Here is a 21,721-nt window from a genome sequence, read left to right on the forward strand (position 1 = left end):
GTAGTAGTAGTAGTAGTAGTAGCAGCAGTAGTAGCAGCAGTAGTAGTAGTAGCAGCAGTAGTAGCAGTAGCAGCAGCAGTAGCAGTAGTAGTAGTAGTAGTAGTAGTAGTAGCAGTAGTAGTAGTAGTAGCAGTAGTAGTAGTAGTAGTAGCAGTAGTAGTAGCAGTAGCAGCAGCAGTAGCAGTAGTAGTAGTAGTAGTAGTAGTAGTAGTAGTAGAAGTAGTAGTAGTAGTAAAATGGAGGCTAGACGTAATACACACAACCTGGAAAGGGGCCTTCTCTGAAATCTGTTAAACGGAACACTCAGTGTTCAGGTTCTACCAGTGTTCCCTCCAGGCTCTACTCTGCTCTCCCCTCCAGGCTCTCCTCTCCAGGCTCTCCTCTCCAGGCTCTCCTCTCCAGGCTCTCCTCTCCAGGCTCTCCTCTGCTCTACCCTCCAGGCTCTACTCTGCTCTACCCTCCCCTCCAGGCTCTACTCTGCTCTACCCTCCCCTCCAGGCTCTACTCTGCTCTACCCTCCCCTCCAGGCTCTACTCTGCTCTACCCTCCCCTCCAGGCTCTACTCTGCTCTACCCTCCAGGCTCTACTCTGCTCTACCCTCCAGGCTCTACTCTACCCTCCCCTCCAGGCTCTACTCTGCTCTACTCTCTAGGCTCTACTCTGCTCTACCCTCCAGGCCCTACTCTGCTCTACTCTCCAGGCTCTACCATCCAGGCCCTACTCTGCTCTACTCTCCAGGCTCTACCCTCCAGGCTCTACCCTCCAGGCGCTACCCTCCAGGCGCTACCCTCCAGGCTCTACTCTCCAGGCTCTACCCTCCAGGCTCTACTCTGCTCTACTCTGCTCTACCCTCCAGGATCTACACTCCAGACTCTACTCTGCTCTACTCTCCAGGCTCTCGTCTCCAGGCTCTCGTCTCCAGGCTCTCGTCTCCAGGCACTCGTCTCCAGGCACTCGTCTCCAGGCACTCGTCTCCAGGCACTCGTCTCCAGGCTCTACCCTCCAGGCCCTACCCTCCAGGCTCTACTCTGCTCTACCCTCCAGGCTCTACTCTGCTCTACTCTCCAGGCTCTACTCTCCAAGCTCTACTCTACTCTACCCTCCAGGCTCTACTCTGCTCTACCCTCCAGGCTCTACTCTGCGCTACTCTCCAGGCTCTCGTCTCCAGGCTCTCGTCTCCAGGCTCTCGTCTCCAGGCTCTACTCTGCTCTACCCTCCAGGCCCTACTCTGCTCTACCCTCCAGGCCCTACTCTGCTCTACCCTCCAGGCTCTACTCTGCTCTACCCTCCAGGCTCTACTCTGCTCTACCCTCCAGGCTCTACTCTACCCTCCAGGCTCTACTCTGCTCTACCCTCCAGGCTCTACCCTCCAGGCTCTACTCTGCTCTACTCTCCAGGCTCTACCCTCCAGGCTCTACTCTGCTCTACCCTCCAGGCTCTCGTCTCCAGGCTCTACTCTCCAGGCTCTCGTCTCCAGGCTCTCGTCTCCAGGCTCTACCCTCCAGGCCCTACTCTGCTCTACCCTCCAGGCCCTACTCTGCTCTACCCTCCAGGCCCTACTCTGCTCTACCCTCCAGGCCCTACTCTGCTCTACCCTCCAGGCTCTACTCTGCTCTACCCTCCAGGCTCTACTCTACTCTCCAGGCCCTACCCTCCAGGCTCTACTCTGCTCTACCCTCCAGGCTCTACTCTGCTCTACCCTCCAGGCTCTACACTGCTCTACCCTCCAGGCTCTACACTGCTCTACCCTCCAGGCTCTACTCTGCTCTACCCTCAGGCTCTGCCCTCTAGGCTCTACCCTCCAAGCTCCACTCTGCTCTACCCTCCAGGCTCTACTCTGCTATACCCTCCAGGCTCTACTTTGCTCTACCCTCCAGGCTCTACTCTGCTCTACACTCCAGACTCTACTCTGCTCTACCCTCCAGGCTCTACTCTGCTCTACTCTCCAGGCTCTACTCTCCAGGCTCTACTCTCCAGGCTCTCGTCTCCAGGCTCTACCCTCCAGGCTCTACCCTCCAGGCTCTACCCTCCAGGCTCTACCCTCCAGGCTCTACTCACCATCGGCTGCGGTCCACGTCGTACTTGTACAGGTCTCCAGACAGGCCGTACTTGTTAGCGCTGAAGGCCTTGTACCCTCCGTGAATGTAGATGGCTCGGGAGGAGGGGTCAAATACACTGCTGTGGCCGTACCCTCCCTGCACCAGGGCTCCATCTGTAACCACGGCACGCCACGTGTTCCTAGCTGGAGCAGAACAGAGGGTTAGGGTTGGTTATGGCTGTGTGTAGTCAGGTATGGGTTAGGGTCGGTTATGGCTGTGAATAGTCAGGTATGGGTTGGTTATGGCTGTGTGTAGTCAGGTATGGGTTAGGGTCGGTTATGGCTGTGAATAGTCAGGTATGGGTTGGTTATGGCTGTGTATAGTCAGGTATGGGTTAGGGTCGGTTATGGCTGTGTATAGTCAGGTATGGGTTAGGGTCGGTTATGGCTGTGTATAGTCAGGTATGGGTTAGGGTTGGTTATGGCTGTGTCTAGTCAGGTATGGGTTAGGGTCGGTTATGGCTGTGTATAGTCAGGTATGGGTTAGGGTCGGTTATGGCTGTGTCTAGTCAGGTATGGGTCGTTTAATGCTGTGTATAGTCAGGTATGGGTCGGTTATGGCTGTGTAGTCAGGTATGGGTTAGGGTCGGTTATGGCTGTGTCTAGTCAGGTATGGGTTAGGGTCGGTTATGGCTGTGTATAGTCAGGTATGGGTCGGTTAAGGTTGTGTATAGTCAGGTATGGGTTAGGGTTGTTTATGGCTGTGTATAGTCAGGTATGGGTTAGGATCGGTTACATCCCTGGTCATCTTTACTGCCTCTGATCTGGAGGAATCACTAAACAGAGAACATCCCTGGTCATCCCTACTGGCTCTGATCTGGAGGACTCACTAAACAGAGAACATCCCTGGTCATCCCCACTGCCTCTGATCTGGAGGACTCACTAAACAGAGAACATCCCTGGTCCTCCCTACTGCCTCTGATCTGGAGGACTCACTAAACAGAGAACATCCCTGGTCATCCCTACTGCCTCTGATCTGGAGGACTCACTAAACACAGAACATCCCTGGTCATCCCTACTGCCTCTGATCTGGAGGACTCACTAAACAGAGAACATCCCTGGTCATCCCTACTGCCTCTGATCTGGAGGACTCACTAAACAGATAACATCCCTGGTCCTCCCTACTGCCTCTGATCTGGAGGACTCACTAAACAGAGAATATCCCTGGTCATCCCTACTGCCTCTGATCCGGAGGACTCACTAAACAGAGAACATCCCTGGTCATCCCCACTGCCTCTGATCTGGAGGACTCACTAAACAGAGAACATCCCTGGTCATCCCTACTGCCTCTGATCTGGAGGACTCACTAAACAGAGAACATCCCTGGTCATCTTTACTGCCTCTGATCTGGTAGACTCACTAAACAGAGAACATCCCTGGTCATCCCTACTGCCTCTGATCTGGAGGACTCACTAAACAGAGAACATCCCTGGTCATCCCCACTGCCTCTGATCTTGAGGACTCACTAAACAGAGAACATCCCTGGTCATCACTACTGCCTCTGATCTGGAGGACTCACTAAACAGAGAACATCCCTGGTCATCCCTACTGCCTCTGATCTGGAGGACTCACTAAACAGAGAACATCCCTGGTCATCCCCACTGCCTCTGATCTGGAGGACTCACTAAACAGAGAACATCCCTGGTCATCCCTACTGCCTCTCTCACTCAATTGTATACACCTGTCAGCAACAGGTGTGGCTGAAAAAGCCGAATCCACTAATTTGAAGGGGTCTCCACGTACTTTTGTATATATAGTGTCTATGTAATGATACTTCATAACAGGGGGGTTAAGAACAACAATATACAATCTGTTTATAGGGAGCTGGGAAATCTACAGGATCTACAGGAAATGAATACAGGAACACCATACGGTCACGCTCACCAAAGTTGTACTCCTGCACCTGGCTGATGTACCCGTATAGAGGACAGTGTCCGAACAGCACCAACATGACTGGACTACCCCCCTCCAATAGGGGGGGCACTACGTGGGCAGAGTGTCCCACCACGGCCCACTGTTCCTGGGCTCGGGCAGAGAGGGACACCCAGGTCTGGTTCTGGATGTGGAACACCCACAGCTGGCTGGTCACGTTGCCAGTAGAGTCTATCTTCCCTCCGTACATGTAGATCTTTCCCTGGGTTTAGAGGAGGAACAGGACGTTAGAGAGGAGGAACAGGACGTTAGAGAGGAGGAACAGGACGTTAGAGAGGAGGAACAGGACGTTAGAGAGGAGGAACAGGACGTTAGGACAGGAGGAACAGGACGTTAGAGAGGAGGAACAGGACGTTAGGACAGGAGGAACAGGACGTTAGAGAGGAGGAACAGGACGTTAGGACAGGAGGAACAGGACGTTAGGACAGGAGGAACAGGACGTTAGAGAGGAGGAACAGGACGTTAGAGAGGAGGAACAGGACGTTAGAGAGGAGGAACAGGACGTTAGAGAGGAGGAACAGGACGTTAGGACAGGAGGAACAGGACGTTAGAGAGGAGGAACAGGACGTTAGAGAGGAGGAACAGGACGTTAGAGAGGAGGAACAGGACGTTAGAGAGGAGGAACAGGACGTTAGAGAGGAGGAACAGGACGTTAGAGAGGAGGAACAGGACGTTAGAGAGGAGGAACAGGACGTTAGAGAGGAGGAACAGGACGTTAGGACAGGAGGAACAGGACGTTAGAGAGGAGGAACAGGACGTTAGAGAGGAGGAACAGGACGTTAGAGAGAAGGAACAGGACGTTAGAGAGGAGGAACATGACGATAGAGAGGAGGAACAGGACGTTAGAGAAGAGGAACAGGACGTTAGAGAGGAGGAACAGGACGTTAGGACAGGAGGAACAGGACGTTAGGACAGGAGGAACAGGACGTTAGAGAGGAGGAACAGGACGTTAGAGAGGAGGAACAGGACGTTAGAGAGGAGGAACAGGACGTTAGAGAGGAGGAACAGGACGTTAGGACAGGAGGAACAGGACGTTAGAGAGGAGGAACAGGACGTTAGAGAGGAGGAACAGGACGTTAGAGAGGAGGAACAGGATGTTAGAGAGGAGGAACAGGACGTTAGAGAGGAGGAACAGGACGTTAGAGAGGAGGAACAGGACGTTAGAGAGGAGGAACAGGACGTTAGAGAGGAGGAACAGGACGTTAGAGAGGAGGAACAGGACGTTAGGACAGGAGGAACAGGACGTTAGAGAGGAGGAACAGGACGTTAGAGAGGAGGAACAGGACGTTAGAGAGGAGGAACAGGACGTTAGAGAGGAGGAACAGGACGTTAGAGAGGAGGAACAGGACGTTAGAGAGGAGGAACAGGACGTTAGAGAGGAGGAACAGGACGTTAGAGAGGAGGAACAGGACGTTAGAGAGGAGGAACAGGACGTTAGGACAGGAGGAACAGGACGTTAGAGAGGAGGAACAGGACGTTAGAGAGGAGGAACAGGACGTTAGAGAGGGGGAACAGGATGTTAGAGAGGAGGAACAGGATGTTAGAGAGGGGGAAGAGGATGTTAAAGAGGGGGAACAGGATGTTAGGGAGGACAGGTTATGACAAGTTATAATATGACATTACGGAGAAGGACAGATGGCAAAATCTTAGGTCTCACTACACAACAGACAACAACAAGAGGTTAGCTGACATCTCACAACACATAGCTGACATCACTACACATAGCTGACATCTCACATAGCTGACATCACTACACATAGCTGACATCACTACACATAGCTGACATCTCACAACACATTACGGTGAGAAGGAGCACTAACAAGCCACCTACCGCAGGGTGAAACAGATTCTTAGGGAATTGATGTTGTTTGAGGTCAGGACCAAAGGTCAAGCTTCTGACAAAGCTAGCGAAAGTGTATTCTACAGAGTATTCTACTATTGACAACGAAATAGTACTTTGTCAATATTACTACGGATGAACAACTATGTCCCTAGAGCCCATACCTCATGTAGTGCCAAAGAGTGTCCGTATCGTCCCATGACGGAGTTGACAGAGCGGTTGAGAGACAGCCAGTGATGGGAGCTGAGGTTATACCTGGGAGGAGAGAGAGAGAGAGAGAGAGAGAGAGAGAGAGAGAGAGAGAGAAGATCAGGACCACTGAGCATCAACGGCAAGACCAGGTAGGTCAGACCCAGGTAGGCCAGGACCAGGTAGGTCAGACCCAGGTAGGCCAGGACCAGGTAGGCCAGGACCAGGTAGGCCAGGACCAGGTAGGTCAGACCCAGGTAGGCCAGGACCAGGTAGGTCAGGACCAGGTAGGTCAGACCCAGGTAGGTCAGGACCAGGTAGGTCAGGACCAGGTAGGTCAGGACCAGGTAGGTCAGACCCAGGTAGGCCAGGACCAGGTAGGTCAGACCCAGGTAGGACAGGACCAGGTAGGCCAGACCAAGGTGGGCCAAGTAGGGCTTGGTTACATTATGGGTTAATTTCATGGACACAAATGAAGCATAATCCTGGACTAAAATAAGATTCTCCATTGAGTTAGCATCTGCTGGGGGCAAGAGGTCCGTGCTGCTTACGCCAGATCCTGACTGTCATCACCATGACGCAACAGGAACCAAGATTCGTCGGACCAAGCCATGTTTTTCCACTCCTCAGTTGTCCAGCGTTGGTGATCACATGTCGACCGGAGCCTCTTCTCATTGTTGTTAGCTGATAGGAGTGGAACCCTGTGTGGTCGTCTGCTGCAATAGCCAATCGGTGACAAGGACCGACGAGTTGTGTGTTCCGAGATGCCGTTCTGCACACCGCTGTTGTACTGCTCCGTTATTTATCTGTTTGTTGCCCGCCTGTTAGCTTGCACAATTCTTGTCATTCTGCTTCGAGCTCTCTCATCAACAAGCTGTTTTCATCCATAGGACTTCCCGTTGCCCGGATGTGTTTTGTTTGTTCTCTGGGAAATCCTAGACACTGTGGTGCGTGAAAAGCCCAGGAGGGCGACTGTTTCTGAGATACTGGATCCGACGTCCATGACACCGACGATCCTACCGCTGAGCGTCGCTTAGGTCACTCGTTCTGCCCATTCTAATGTTCAATCCAACAGTAACTGAATGCCTTGATGCCTGTCTGCCGGCTTTATATAGCAAGCCACGGACACGTGACTCACTGTCTGTAGGAGTGATCCATTTTTGGTAAACAGGGTGGTGTACCTAATAAACTGTAGTGTACAGTGCAACTTGTCACTCTAATCTTAAAGGGATAATGTGAGATTTTGGCAGTTAACCCTGAGACCCAAGCATAGATCCAACCCTGAGACCCAACCCTGAGACCCAACCCTGAGACCCAACCCTGAGACCCAACCCTGAGACCCAAGCATAGATCCAACCCTGAGACCCAACCCTGAGACCCAACCCTGAGACCCAAGCATAGATCCAACCCTGAGACCCAACCCTGAGACCCAACCCTGAGACCCAACCCTGAGACCCAACCCTGAGACCCAACCCTGAGACCCAACCCTGAGACCCAACCCTGAGACCCAACCCTGAGACCCAAGCATAGATCAAAATGAAAAAAAAATAATAATAATTGTAATAAGCCTCTAATTATGAAAATAATAATAATAAATAATGTTTGAATTTCAAGTTTGAGGAACAATTTTCTGGAAACCATCGGGTTTCAACAGGTTTCATCTAGTTGATTTTCAAACATTTACCCACCAGAGGGGTGATATTCACACATTTACCCACCAGAGGGGTGATATTCACACATTTACCCACCAGAGGGGTGATATTCACACATTTACCCACCAGAGGGGTGATATTCACACATTTACCCACCAGAGGGGTGATATTCACACATTTACCCACCAGAGGGGTGATATTCACACATTTACCCACCAGAGGGGTGATATTCACACATTTACCCACCAGAGGGGTGATATTCACACATTTACCCACCAGAGGGGTGATATTCACACATTTACCCACCAGAGGGGTGATATTCACACATTTACCCACCAGAGGGGTGATATTCACACATTTACCCACCAGAGGGGTGATATTCACACATTTACCCACCAGAGGGGTGATATTCACACATTTACCCACCAGAGGGGTGATATTCACACATTTACCCACCAGAGGGGTGATATTCACACATTTACCCACCAGAGGGGTGATATTCACACATTTACCCACCAGAGGGGTGACTCCATCAAACGGACTTGGATAAAAGGCGTGATGGCGTGATGACGTAAAGATTACCATGCACCGAATAAAACACTTCAATGGCTTTCCATCGCATTTTAGACACTACTGTTTTGTCTGTAAAAACAGATATTATATACCCACTCTGGTATTAGCAACATATAGCCAACAGCTACAAAAAACGTGGATAGATGACACCATTTGCACAAAATTGAAAGAGCAGACCGCCGCATTTAACCGCGACATGGTGACTTGTAATATGTTAGAGTACAAACACTCCGTAAAGCAATCAAACAGGCAAAACCTCAGTACAGAGTAGAGGTCGAACAATTATGGTTTTTCAACGCCGATACCGATTAATCGGACAATTTTTTATTTTTTTATTTGTAATAATGACAATTACAACAATACTGAATGAACACTTATTTTAACTTAATATAATACATCAATAAAATCAATTTAGCCTCAAGTAAATAATGAAACATGTTCAATTTGGTTTAAATAATGTAAAAACACAGTGTTGGAGAAGGAAGTAAAAGTGCAATATGTGCCATGTAAGAAAGCTAACGTTTCAGTTCCTTGCTCAGAACATGAGAACATATGAAAGCTGGTGGTTCCTTTTAACATGAGACTTCAATATTCCCAGGTAAGAGGATTTAGGTTGTAGTTAATATAGTATTTATAGGACTATTTCTCTCTATACCATTTGTATTTCATATACCTTTGACTATTGGATGTTCTTATAGGCACTTTAGTATTGCCAGTGTAACAGTATAGCTTCCGTCCCCCTCCTCGCCCCTACCTGGGCTCGAACCAGCAATACATTGACAAAAGCCACACTCGAAGCATCGTTACCCATCGCTCCACAAAAGCCGCGGCCCTTGCAGCGCAAGGGGAATAACTACTCCAAATCTAAAAGGGAGTGACGTTTGAAACAGTATTAGCGCACACCCAGCTAACTAGCTAGCCATTTCACATCGGTTACACCAGCCTCGTCTCGGGAGTTGATTGGCTTGAAGTCATAAACAGCGCAATGCTTGAAGCATTGCGACGAGCTGCTGGCAAAACGCACAAAAGTGCTGTTTGAATGAATGATTACGGGCCTGCTGCTGCTCAGTCAGACTGCTCTATCAAATATCAAATCAGACTTAATTATAACATAATAACACACAGATATACGAGCCTTTGGTCATTAATATGGTCGAATCCGGAAACTATCATTTTGAAAAACAAACGTTTATTATTTCAGTGAAATATGGAACCGTTCGGTATTTTATCTAACGGGTGGCATCCCTAAGTCTAAATATTCAGTGTGGCCACCAGCTGCATTAAGTAATGCAGTGCATCTCCACCTCATGGACTGCACCAGATGTGCCACTTGCTCTGAGATGTTACTCCACTCTTCCACCAAGGCACCTGCAAGTTCCCGGACATTTCTGGGAGGAATGGCCCTAGCCCTCACCCTCCGATCCAACAGATACCAGACATGCTCAATGGGATTGAGATCCGGGCTCTTTGCTGGCCATGACAGGACACTGACATTCCTGTCTTGCAGGAAATCACGCACAGAACGAGCAGTATGGCTGGTGGCATTGTCATGCTGGAGGGTCATGTACAGGATGAAATTTAGACAGCATTGCATTTTTGGCAACCTTGGGTCTCGCAGGGTTAAGCCCTTTTTCTACTTCCCCCAACTTGCAGGTAGTTTTGCGAGCCATTGCTAACTAGCATTAGTGCAATGCTTAGAAGTCTATGAGAACAGCATGCTAGCTAATCCCATAGACTTCCAGTCACCGTGCTAATGCTAGTTAGCAATTGCGTTACCGCTAGTTAACAACTTCCTTCAAAATGGGATCCATGAATTCATCTGACTTTGGGTAAGTATTAAATGGGCTTCATTGCCCAAATCTGGAACTACTAACTATTCATTTAAAAGCGCATTTCGACAGTAAAAAATCCTTCAAGACGGAAAGGGACAATTGTCCTTGGTAGACGGCTGGTATTTAATATACACACAGTAGTTAGCTAATATGTGATGTAATGTTGTCCAATACTTACGCTTTGACCATCTGGTAGTCTGAGGAGTTGAAAACATAACCCCCGATGACCCACATGACCCCCTGATCCACTACGGCCTTGTGGGAAGCCCTGGCCAGCCCCGGCTCAGGGTATTCTTCCCGCTGCCAGAATGAAGAGTTGGCCGGGACGGACACAGAGCAGTCTGGACCTGTTGGGGAGAGAAGATTTCAAGAGTCTGACTCCCTTATTGGTCTTCACACACTTCACAGGAAAATACAAGTTATTTTTGTCCACTTTTATTGTGTGTTCTTGGATCTCTGTCGGTCTTTAATTGTAGTTATTTTGCAGACACCATCTATTGCCAGGAGAATCATCTAAGGTAAGCCTAAAAACTCAGTGAATTTAACTTGATCTGAATATGCGAGTGGTTTCAGGAAGCTGGGCCTACGTCACACGTCACTAATATTTTTTTGTTTTATCAAAATGCATTTTGGGGCAAAAATACCTTCTGGAACACGTGAACTTTCATGTGTCTAAATAACAAACGTGTATTTTATCTGTAAATCCACTTAGCATTCTATTGAACGTCATGAACATGTGTACATGTCTAGACAGTAGTGACCCATCCACTAAAATAGATGTGGCTGGGGGGGATTATAGTATTTATTTCACATGCCCCATCAATTTAGACAAGTGTGTCTGGGTAATGTAGTGTGTATGGGTAATGTAGTGTGTCTGGGTAATGTAGTGTGTCTGGGTAATGTAGTGTGTCTGGGTAATGTAGTGGTTCTGGGTAATGTAGTGGTTCTGGGTAATGTAGTGTGTCTGGGTAATGTAGTGTGTCTGGGTAAAGTAGGGGGTCTGGGTAAAGTAGTGTGTCTGGGTAATGTAGTGTGTCTGGGTAATGTAGTGTGTCTGGGTAATGTAGTGTGTCTGGGTAAAGTAGTGTGTCTGGGTAAAGTAGTGTGTCTGGGTAAAGTAGTGTGTCTGGGTAAAGTAGTGTGTCTGGGTAAAGTAGTGTGTCTGGGTAAAGTAGTGTGTCTGGGTAAAGTAGTGTGTCTGGGTAAAGTAGTGGTTCTGGGTAAAGTAGTGGTTCTGGGTAATGTAGTGTGTCTGGGTAATGTAGTGTGTCTGGGTAAAGTAGTGTGTCTGGGTAAAGTAGTGTGTCTGGGTAAAGTAGTGTGTCTGGGTAAAGTAGTGTGTCTGGGTAAAGTAGTGTGTCTGGGTAAAGTAGTGTGTCTGGGTAAAGTAGTGTGTCTGGGTAAAGTAGTGGTTCTGGGTAAAGTAGTGGTTCTGGGTAATGTAGTGTGTCTGGGTAAAGTAGTGTGTCTGGGTAAAGTAGTGGTTCTGGGTAAAGTAGTGGTTCTGGGTAATGTAGTGTGTCTGGGTAAGCATCATCTAATAATTATAAATGATTTGTATCTGGACACGTTTTGTTGTTGATATTGCTGCTAGGCAACTAACCATTTCACTGTACCGTTTACTCCTTCTGTATCCTGTGCATGTGACAAATAAACATAGCTTTTACAGTGTGTGTGTTTACCAGAGGCAGTAATGTGAACAACAACATGACCTGCACTAAAGTCAGATTTGGATAAAGGCCAAGGACTAGATAAAGGGTATTTTTACCTGGGGTTTTTCCCTTATTGTAGGCTACTACTTTCACCACTTTTACTGTGTATGATACACCATTCCCTAGCTCTGAGTCTCTACATAATTTAAATGTTGCTACATGGGCCTGAAATTGAGCTAGTGAGTCACATATTGACAATGAAACACCTGACTGACAGCTAGTTTTACGGCCCTTTAGGTTAGTCCATGTGGAGTCTTACAGCCTCAATACGCCTACAGATGGTTATAACATCTCTCCAGTCTTCTGTTGTCTAGTTACGACACCGTGACAGAGTCAGAAACAGGTTATAACATCTCTCCAGTCTTCTGTTGTCTAGTTACGACACCGTGACAGAGTCAGAAACAGGTTATAACATCTCTCCAGTCTTCTGTTGTCTAGTTACGACACCGTGACAGAGTCAGAAACAGGTTATAACATCTCTCCAGTATTCTGTTGTCTAGTTACGACACCGTGACAGAGTCAGAAACAGGTTATAACATCTCTCCAGTCTTCTGTTGTCTAGTTACGACACCGTGACAGAGTCAGAAACAGGTTATAACATCTCTCCAGTCTTCTGTTGTCTAGTTGTCTAGTTACGACACCGTGACAGAGTCAGAAACAGGTTATAACATCTCTCCAGTCTTCTGTTGTCTAGTTACGACACCGTGACAGAGTCAGAAACAGGTTATAACATCTCTCCAGTCTTCTGTTGTCTAGTTACGACACCGTGACAGAGTCAGAAACAGGTTATAACATCTCTCCAGTCTTCTGTTGTCTAGTTACGACACCGTGACAGAGTCAGAAACAGGTTATAACATCTCTCCAGTCTTCTGTTGTCTAGTTACGACACCGTGACAGAGTCAGAAACAGGTTATAACATCTCTCCAGTCTTCTGTTGTCTAGTTACGGCGCCATGATTTTACAAGTGAGTCTAGAAAATAGGAAATTAAAAAGGTAGGAGCCGTGGAAGCCTGGTAGCCAGGTAGGTTAATGACACAAATTACACGGCTGACGCTGAGGAATGCAACGGAACACTACGGAAGAGGAACGGAAAAGGAGAGAAACCAAAACAACAGGGGTATAGTATAGGAGAATATGAATAAGACTGGGGACAACATCGGAGAATGTCTTTGGAACAGAAAAGGTAGCAAGCATGAAAAGATTATATTAAGAAGGAAACACTGGTATTACTAATGACTACATTCATTAGTATTATACACCACATTCCTTAGTGTTATAGATACAGATGGTATTATAGACTACATTCCTTAGTATTATAGATACAGCTGGTATTATAGACTACATTCATTAGTATTATAGATACAGCTGGTATTATAGACTACATTCATTAGTGTTATAGATACAGCTGGTATTATAGACTACATTCCTTAGTATTATAGATACAGCTGGTATTATAGACTACATTCCTTAGTATTATAGATACAGCTGGTACTATAGACTACATTCATTAGTGTTATAGATACAGCTGGTATTATAGACTACATTCCTTAGTATTATAGATACAGCTGGTATTATAGATACAGCTGGCATTATAGACTACATTCATTAGTATTATAGATACAGCTGGTAGTATTACTATAGACTACATTCCTTAGTGTTATAGATACAGCTGGTATTATAGACTACATTCCTTAGTATTATATATACAGCTGGTATTATAGACTACATTCCTTAGTATTATAGACTACATTCCTTAGTATTATAGATACAGCTGGTATTATAGACTACATTCCTTAGTGTTATAGATACAGCTGGTATTATAGACTACATTCATTAGTATTATAGATACAGCTGGTATTATAGACTACATTCATTAGTATTATAGATACAGCTGGTATTATTACTATAGACTACATTCATTAGTGTTATAGATACAGCTGGTATTATAGACTACATTCCTTAGTATTATAGATACAGCTGGTATTATCGATACAGCTGGTAGTATTACTATAGACTACATTCCGTAGTATTATAGATACAGCTGGTATTTTAGATACAGCTGGTATTATTACTATAGACCACATTCCTTAGTATTATAGATACAGCTGGTATTATAGACTATATTCCTTAGTGTTATAGATACAGCTGGTATTATAGACTACATTCATTAGTATTATAGATACAGCTGGTATTATAGACTACATTCCTTAGTATTATAGATACAGCTGGTATTATTACTATAGACTACATTCCTTAGTATTATAGATACAGCTGGTATTATAGACTACATTCCTTAGTGTTATAGATACAGCTGGTATTATAGACTACATTCATTAGTGTTATAGATACAGCTGGTATTATAGACTACATTCATTAGTATTATAGATACAGCTGGTATTATTACTATAGACCACATTCCTTAGTATTATAGATACAGCTGGTATTATAGACTACATTCATTAGTGTTATAGATACAGCTGGTATTAGACTACATTCATTAGTATTATAGATACAGCTGGTATTATAGACTACATTCCTTAGTATTATAGATACAGCTGGTACTATAGACTACATTCATTAGTGTTATAGATACAGCTGGTATTATAGACTACATTCCTTAGTATTATAGATACAGCTGGTATTATCGATACAGCTGGTAGTATTACTATAGACTACATTCCGTAGTATTATAGATACAGCTGGTATTTTAGATACAGCTGGTATTATTACTATAGACCACATTCCTTAGTATTATAGATACAGCTGGTATTATAGACTATATTCCTTAGTGTTATAGATACAGCTGGTATTATAGACTACATTCATTAGTATTATAGATACAGCTGGTATTATAGACTACATTCCTTAGTGTTATAGATACAGCTGGTATTATAGACTATATTCCTTAGTGTTATAGATACAGCTGGTATTATAGACTACATTCATTAGTATTATAGATACAGCTGGTATTATAGACTACATTCATTAGTATTATAGATACAGCTGGTATTATTACTATAGACCACATTCATTAGTATTATAGATACAGCTGGTACTATAGACCACATTCCTTAGTATTACAGATACAGCTGGTATTATAGACTACATTCCTTAGTATTACAGATACAGCTGGTATTATAGACTACATTCATTAGTATTATAGATACAGCTGGTATTATAGACTACATTCCTTAGTATTATAGATACAGCTGGTATTATAGACTACATTCCTTAGTATTATAGATACAGCTGGCATTATAGACTACATTCCTTAGTATTATAGATACAGCTGGTATTATAGATACAGCTGGTATTATAGATACAGCTGGTATTATTACTATAGACCACATTCCTTAGTATTATAGACTACATTCCTTAGTATTATAGACTACATTCATTAGTATTATATATACAGCTGGTATTATAGATATAGCTGGTATTATAGACCACATTCCTTAGTATTATAGATACAGCTGGTATTATAGATACAGCTGGTATTATAGACCACATTCCTTAGTATTATATATACAGCTGGTATTATAGACTACATTCCTTAGTATTATAGATACAGCTGGTATTATAGACTACATTCCTTAGTGTTATAGATACAGCTGGTATTAATACTATAGACCACATTCCTTAGTATTATAGATACAGCTGGTATTATAGACTACATTCCTTAGTATTATATATACAGCTGGTATTATAGACTACATTCATTAGTGTTATAGACTACATTCCTTAGTATTATAGATACAGCTGGTATTATAGACTACATTCATTAGTATTATATATACAGCTGGTATTATAGACTACATTCATTAGTGTTATAGACTACATTGCTTAGTATTATAGATACAGCTGGTATTATAGACTACATTCATTAGTATTATATATACAGCTGGTATTATAGACTACATTCATTAGTGTTATAGACCACATTCCTTAGTGTTATAGATACAGCTGGTATTATAGACTACATTCATTAGTGTTATAGATACAGCTGGTATTATAGACTACATTCATTAGTGTTATAGATACAGCTGGTATTATAGACTACATTCCTTAGTATTATAGATACAGCTGGTATTATTACTATAGACCACATTCCTTAGTATTATAGATACAGCTGGTATTATAGACTACATTCATTAGTGTTATAGATACAGCTGGTATTAGACTACATTCCTTAGTATTATAGATACAGCTGGTATTATTACTATAGACCACATTCCTTAGTATTATAGATACAGCTGGTATTATAGACTACATTCATTAGTATTATAGATACAGCTGGTATTATTACTATAGACCACATTCCTTAGTATTATAGATAGAGCTGGTATTATAGACTACATTCATTAGTATTATATATACAGCTGGTATTATAGACTACATTCATTAGTGTTATAGACCACATTCCTTAGTATTATAGATACAGCTGGTATTATAGATACAGCTGGTATTATAGACTATATTCCTTAGTGTTATAGATACAGCTGGTATTATAGACTACATTCCTTAGTATTATAGATACAGCTGGTACTATAGACTACATTCATTAGTGATATAGATACAGCTGGTATTATAGACTACATTCCTTAGTGTTATAGATACAGCTGGTATTATAGACTACATTCCTTAGTATTATAGATACAGCTGGTATTATAGATACAGCTGGTATTATAGACTATATTCCTTAGTGTTATAGATACAGCTGGTATTATAGACTACATTCCTTAGTGTTATAGATACAGCTGGTATTATAGATACAGCTGGTATTATAGACTACATTCATTAGTATTATATATACAGCTGGTATTATAGACTACATTCATTAGTGTTATAGACCACATTCCTTAGTATTATAGATACAGCTGGTATTTTAGATACAGCTGGTATTATAGACTATATTCCTTAGTGTTATAGATACAGCTGGTATTATAGACTACATTCCTAAGTATTATAGATACAGCTGGTACTATAGACTACATTCATTAGTGTTATAGATACAGCTGGTATTATAGACTACATTCATTAGTGTTATAGATACAGCTGGTATTATAGATACAGCTGGTATTATAGACCACATTCCTTAGTGTTATAGATACAGCTGGTATTATAGACTACATTCCTTAGTGTTATAGATACAGCTGGTATTATAGATACAGCTGGTATTATAGACCACATTCCTTAGTGTTATAGATACAGCTGGTATTATAGACCACATTCCTTAGTATTATAGATACAGCTGGTATTATAGACTACATTCCTTAGTATTATAGATACAGCTGGTATTATAGACCACATTCCTTAGTATTATAGATACAGCTGGTATTATAGACTACATTCCTTAGTATTATAGATACAGCTGGTATTATAGACTACATTCCTTAGTATTATAGATACAGCTGGCATTATAGACTACATTCATTAGTATTATAGATACAGCTGGTATTATTACTATAGACCACATTCCTTAGTATTATAGATACAGCTGGTATTATAGACTACATTCCTTAGTATTATAGATACAGCTGGTATTATAGACTACATTCCTTAGTGTTATAGATACAGCTGGTATTATAGACTACATTCATTAGTATTATAGATACAGCTGGCATTATAGACTACATTCCTTAGTGTTATAGATACAGCTGGTATTATTACTATAGACTACATTCATTAGTGTTATAGATACAGCTGGTATTATAGACTACATTCCTTAGTATTATAGATACAGCTGGCATTATAGACTACATTCCTTAGTATTATAGATACAGCTGGCATTATAGACTACATTCATTAGTATTATAGATACAGCTGGTATTATTACTATAGACCACATTCCTTAGTATTATAGATACAGCTGGTATTATAGACTACATTCATTAGTATTATATATACAGCTGGTATTATAGACTACATTCATTAGTGTTATAGACCACATTCCTTAGTATTATAGATACAGCTGGTATTATAGACTACATTACTTAGTATTATAGATACAGCTGGTATTATAGACTACATTGCTTAGTATTATAGATACAGCTGGTATTATAGACTACATTCATTAGTATTATAGATACAGCTGGTATTAGACTACATTCATTAGTATTATATATACAGCTGGCATTATAGACTACATTCATTAGTATTATAGATACAGCTGGTATTATAGACTACATTCATTAGTATTATAGATACAGCTGGTATTATAGATACAGCTGGCATTATAGACTACATTCCTTAGTGTTATAGATACAGCTGGTATTATTACTATAGACTACATTCATTAGTGTTATAGATACAGCTGGTATTATAGACTACATTCCTTAGTATTATAGATACAGCTGGCATTATAGACTACATTCCTTAGTATTATAGATACAGCTGGCATTATAGACTACATTCATTAGTATTATAGATACAGCTGGTATTATTACTATAGACCACATTCCTTAGTATTATAGATACAGCTGGTATTATAGACTACATTCATTAGTATTATATATACAGCTGGTATTATAGACTACATTCATTAGTGTTATAGACCACATTCCTTAGTATTATAGATACAGCTGGTATTATAGACTACATTACTTAGTATTATAGATACAGCTGGTATTATAGACTACATTGCTTAGTATTATAGATACAGCTGGTATTATAGACTACATTCCTTAGTGTTATAGATACAGCTGGCATTATAGACTACATTCCTTAGTGTTATAGATACAGCTGATATTAGACTACATTCATTAGTGTTATAAATACAGCTGGTATTATAGACTACATTTATTAGTGTTATAAATACAGCTGGTATTTTAGATACAGCTGGTATTATTACTCTAGACCACATTCCTTAGTATTATAGATACAGCTGGTATTATAGACTACATTCATTAGTGTTATAGATACAGCTGGTATTAGACTACATTCCTTAGTGTTATAGATACAGCTGGTATTATAGACTACATTCCTTAGTATTATAGATACAGCTGGTATTATAGACTACATTCCTTAGTATTATAGATACAGCTGGTATTATAGACTACATTCATTAGTATTATAGATACAGCTGGTATTATTACTATAGACCACATTCCTTAGTATTATAGATACAGCTGGTATTATAGACTACATTCATTAGTGTTTTAAATACAGCTGGTATTATAGACTACATTCATTAGTGTTATAGATACAGCTGGTATTAGACTACATTCCTTAGTGTTATAGATACAGCTGGTATTATAGACTACATTCATTAGTGTTATAGATACAGCTGGTATTATAGACTACATTCCTTAGTGTTATAGATACAGCTGGTATTATTACTATAGACTACATTCCGTAGTATTATAGATACAGCTGGTATTATAGACTACATTCCTTAGTATTATAGATACAGCTGGTATTATAGACTACATTCCTTAGTGTTATAGATACAGCTGGTATTATAGACTACATTCCTTAGTATTATAGATACAGCTGGTATTATAGACTACATTCATTAGTATTATAGATACAGCTGGCATTATAGACTACATTCCTTAGTGTTATAGATACAGCTGGTATTATTACTATAGACTACATTCATTAGTGTTATAGATACAGCTGGTATTATAGACTACATTCCTTAGTATTATAGATACAGCTGGCATTATAGACTACATTCCTTAGTATTATAGATACAGCTGGCATTATAGACTACATTCATTAGTATTATAGATACAGCTGGTATTATTACTATAGACCACATTCCTTAGTATTATAGATACAGCTGGTATTATAGACTACATTCATTAGTATTATATATACAGCTGGTATTATAGACTACATTCATTAGTGTTATAGACCACATTCCTTAGTATTATAGATACAGCTGGTATTATAGACTACATTACTTAGTATTATAGATACAGCTGGTATTATAGACTACATTGCTTAGTATTATAGATACAGCTGGTATTATAGACTACATTCATTAGTATTATAGATACAGCTGGTATTAGACTACATTCATTAGTATTATATATACAGCTGGCATTATAGACTACATTCATTAGTATTATAGATACAGCTGGTATTATAGACTACATTCATTAGTATTATAGATACAGCTGGTATTATAGATACAGCTGGCATTATAGACTACATTCCTTAGTGTTATAGATACAGCTGGTATTATTACTATAGACTACATTCATTAGTGTTATAGATACAGCTGGTATTATAGACTACATTCCTTAGTATTATAGATACAGCTGGCATTATAGACTACATTCCTTAGTATTATAGATACAGCTGGCATTATAGACTACATTCATTAGTATTATAGATACAGCTGGTATTATTACTATAGACCACATTCCTTAGTATTATAGATACAGCTGGTATTATAGACTACATTCATTAGTATTATATATACAGCTGGTATTATAGACTACATTCATTAGTGTTATAGACCACATTCCTTAGTATTATAGATACAGCTGGTATTATAGACTACATTACTTAGTATTATAGATACAGCTGGTATTATAGACTACATTGCTTAGTATTATAGATACAGCTGGTATTATAGACTACATTCCTTAGTGTTATAGATACAGCTGGTATTATAGACTACATTCATTAGTGTTATAAATACAGCTGGTATTATAGACTACATTCATTAGTGTTATAAATACAGCTGGTATTTTAGATACAGCTGGTATTATTACTCTAGACCACATTCCTTAGTATTATAGATACAGCTGGTATTATAGACTACATTCATTAGTGTTATAGATACAGCTGGTATTAGACTACATTCCTTAGTGTTATAGATACAGCTGGTATTATAGACTACATTCCTTAGTATTATAGATACAGCTGGTATTATAGACTACATTCCTTAGTATTATAGATACAGCTGGTATTATAGACTACATTCATTAGTATTATAGATACAGCTGGTATTATTACTATAGACCACATTCCTTAGTATTATAGATACAGCTGGTATTATAGACTACATTCATTAGTGTTTTAAATACAGCTGGTATTATAGACTACATTCCTTAGTGTTATAGATACAGCTGGTATTATACACCACATTCCTTAGTGTTATAGATACAGCTGGTATTATAGACTACATTCCTTAGTGTTATAGATACAGCTGGTATTATAGACTACATTCCTTAGTATTATAGATACAGCTGGTATTATAGACTACATTCATTAGTGTTATAGATACAGCTGGTATTATAGACTACATTCCTTAGTATTATAGATACAGCTGGTATTATTACTATAGACCACATTCCTTAGTATTATAGATACAGCTGGTATTATAGACTACATTCCTTAGTGTTATAGATACAGCTGGTATTATAGACTACATTTATTAGTATTATAGATACAGCTGGTACTATAGACTACATTCATTAGTATTATAGATACAGCTGGTATTATTACTATAGACCACATTCCTTAGTATTATAGATACAGCTGGTATTATAGACTACATTCCTTAGTATTATAGATACAGCTGGTATTATAGATACAGCTGGTATTATAGACTACATTCATTAGTATTATAGATACAGCTGGTATTATAGACTACATTCATTAGTGTTATAGATACAGCTGGTATTATTACTATAGACCACATTCCTTAGTATTATAGATACAGCTGGTATTATTACTATAGACTACATTCCTTAGTATTATAGATACAGCTGGTATTATAGATACAGCTGGTATTATAGACTACATTCATTAGTATTATAGATACAGCTGGTACTATAGACTACATTCATTAGTGTTATAGATACAGCTGGTATTATAGACTACATTCATTAGTGTTATAGATACAGCTGGTACTATAGACTAAATTCATTAGTGTT

At 41.0% G+C, this 21,721-nt stretch overlaps 1 protein-coding gene across 1 annotated transcript in view; it reads right to left on the reverse strand.

Annotated features, from left to right (window-relative positions):
* Positions 1-21,721, reverse strand: part of atrn (attractin) — a 238,845-nt gene that overhangs the window by 177,760 nt on the left and 39,364 nt on the right. Inside the window, 4 exon segments of the mRNA XM_090221488.1 lie at positions 2,059-2,242; positions 3,983-4,232; positions 6,035-6,125; positions 10,295-10,463. Coding sequence (XP_090077614.1) covers positions 2,059-2,242; positions 3,983-4,232; positions 6,035-6,125; positions 10,295-10,463 — 694 coding nt within the window.

This window comes from Oncorhynchus mykiss, chromosome 25 (assembly GCF_057628025.1).
Source record: "Oncorhynchus mykiss isolate SJ-2025 chromosome 25, ASM5762802v1, whole genome shotgun sequence".
Taxonomy (NCBI): domain Eukaryota; kingdom Metazoa; phylum Chordata; class Actinopteri; order Salmoniformes; family Salmonidae; genus Oncorhynchus; species Oncorhynchus mykiss.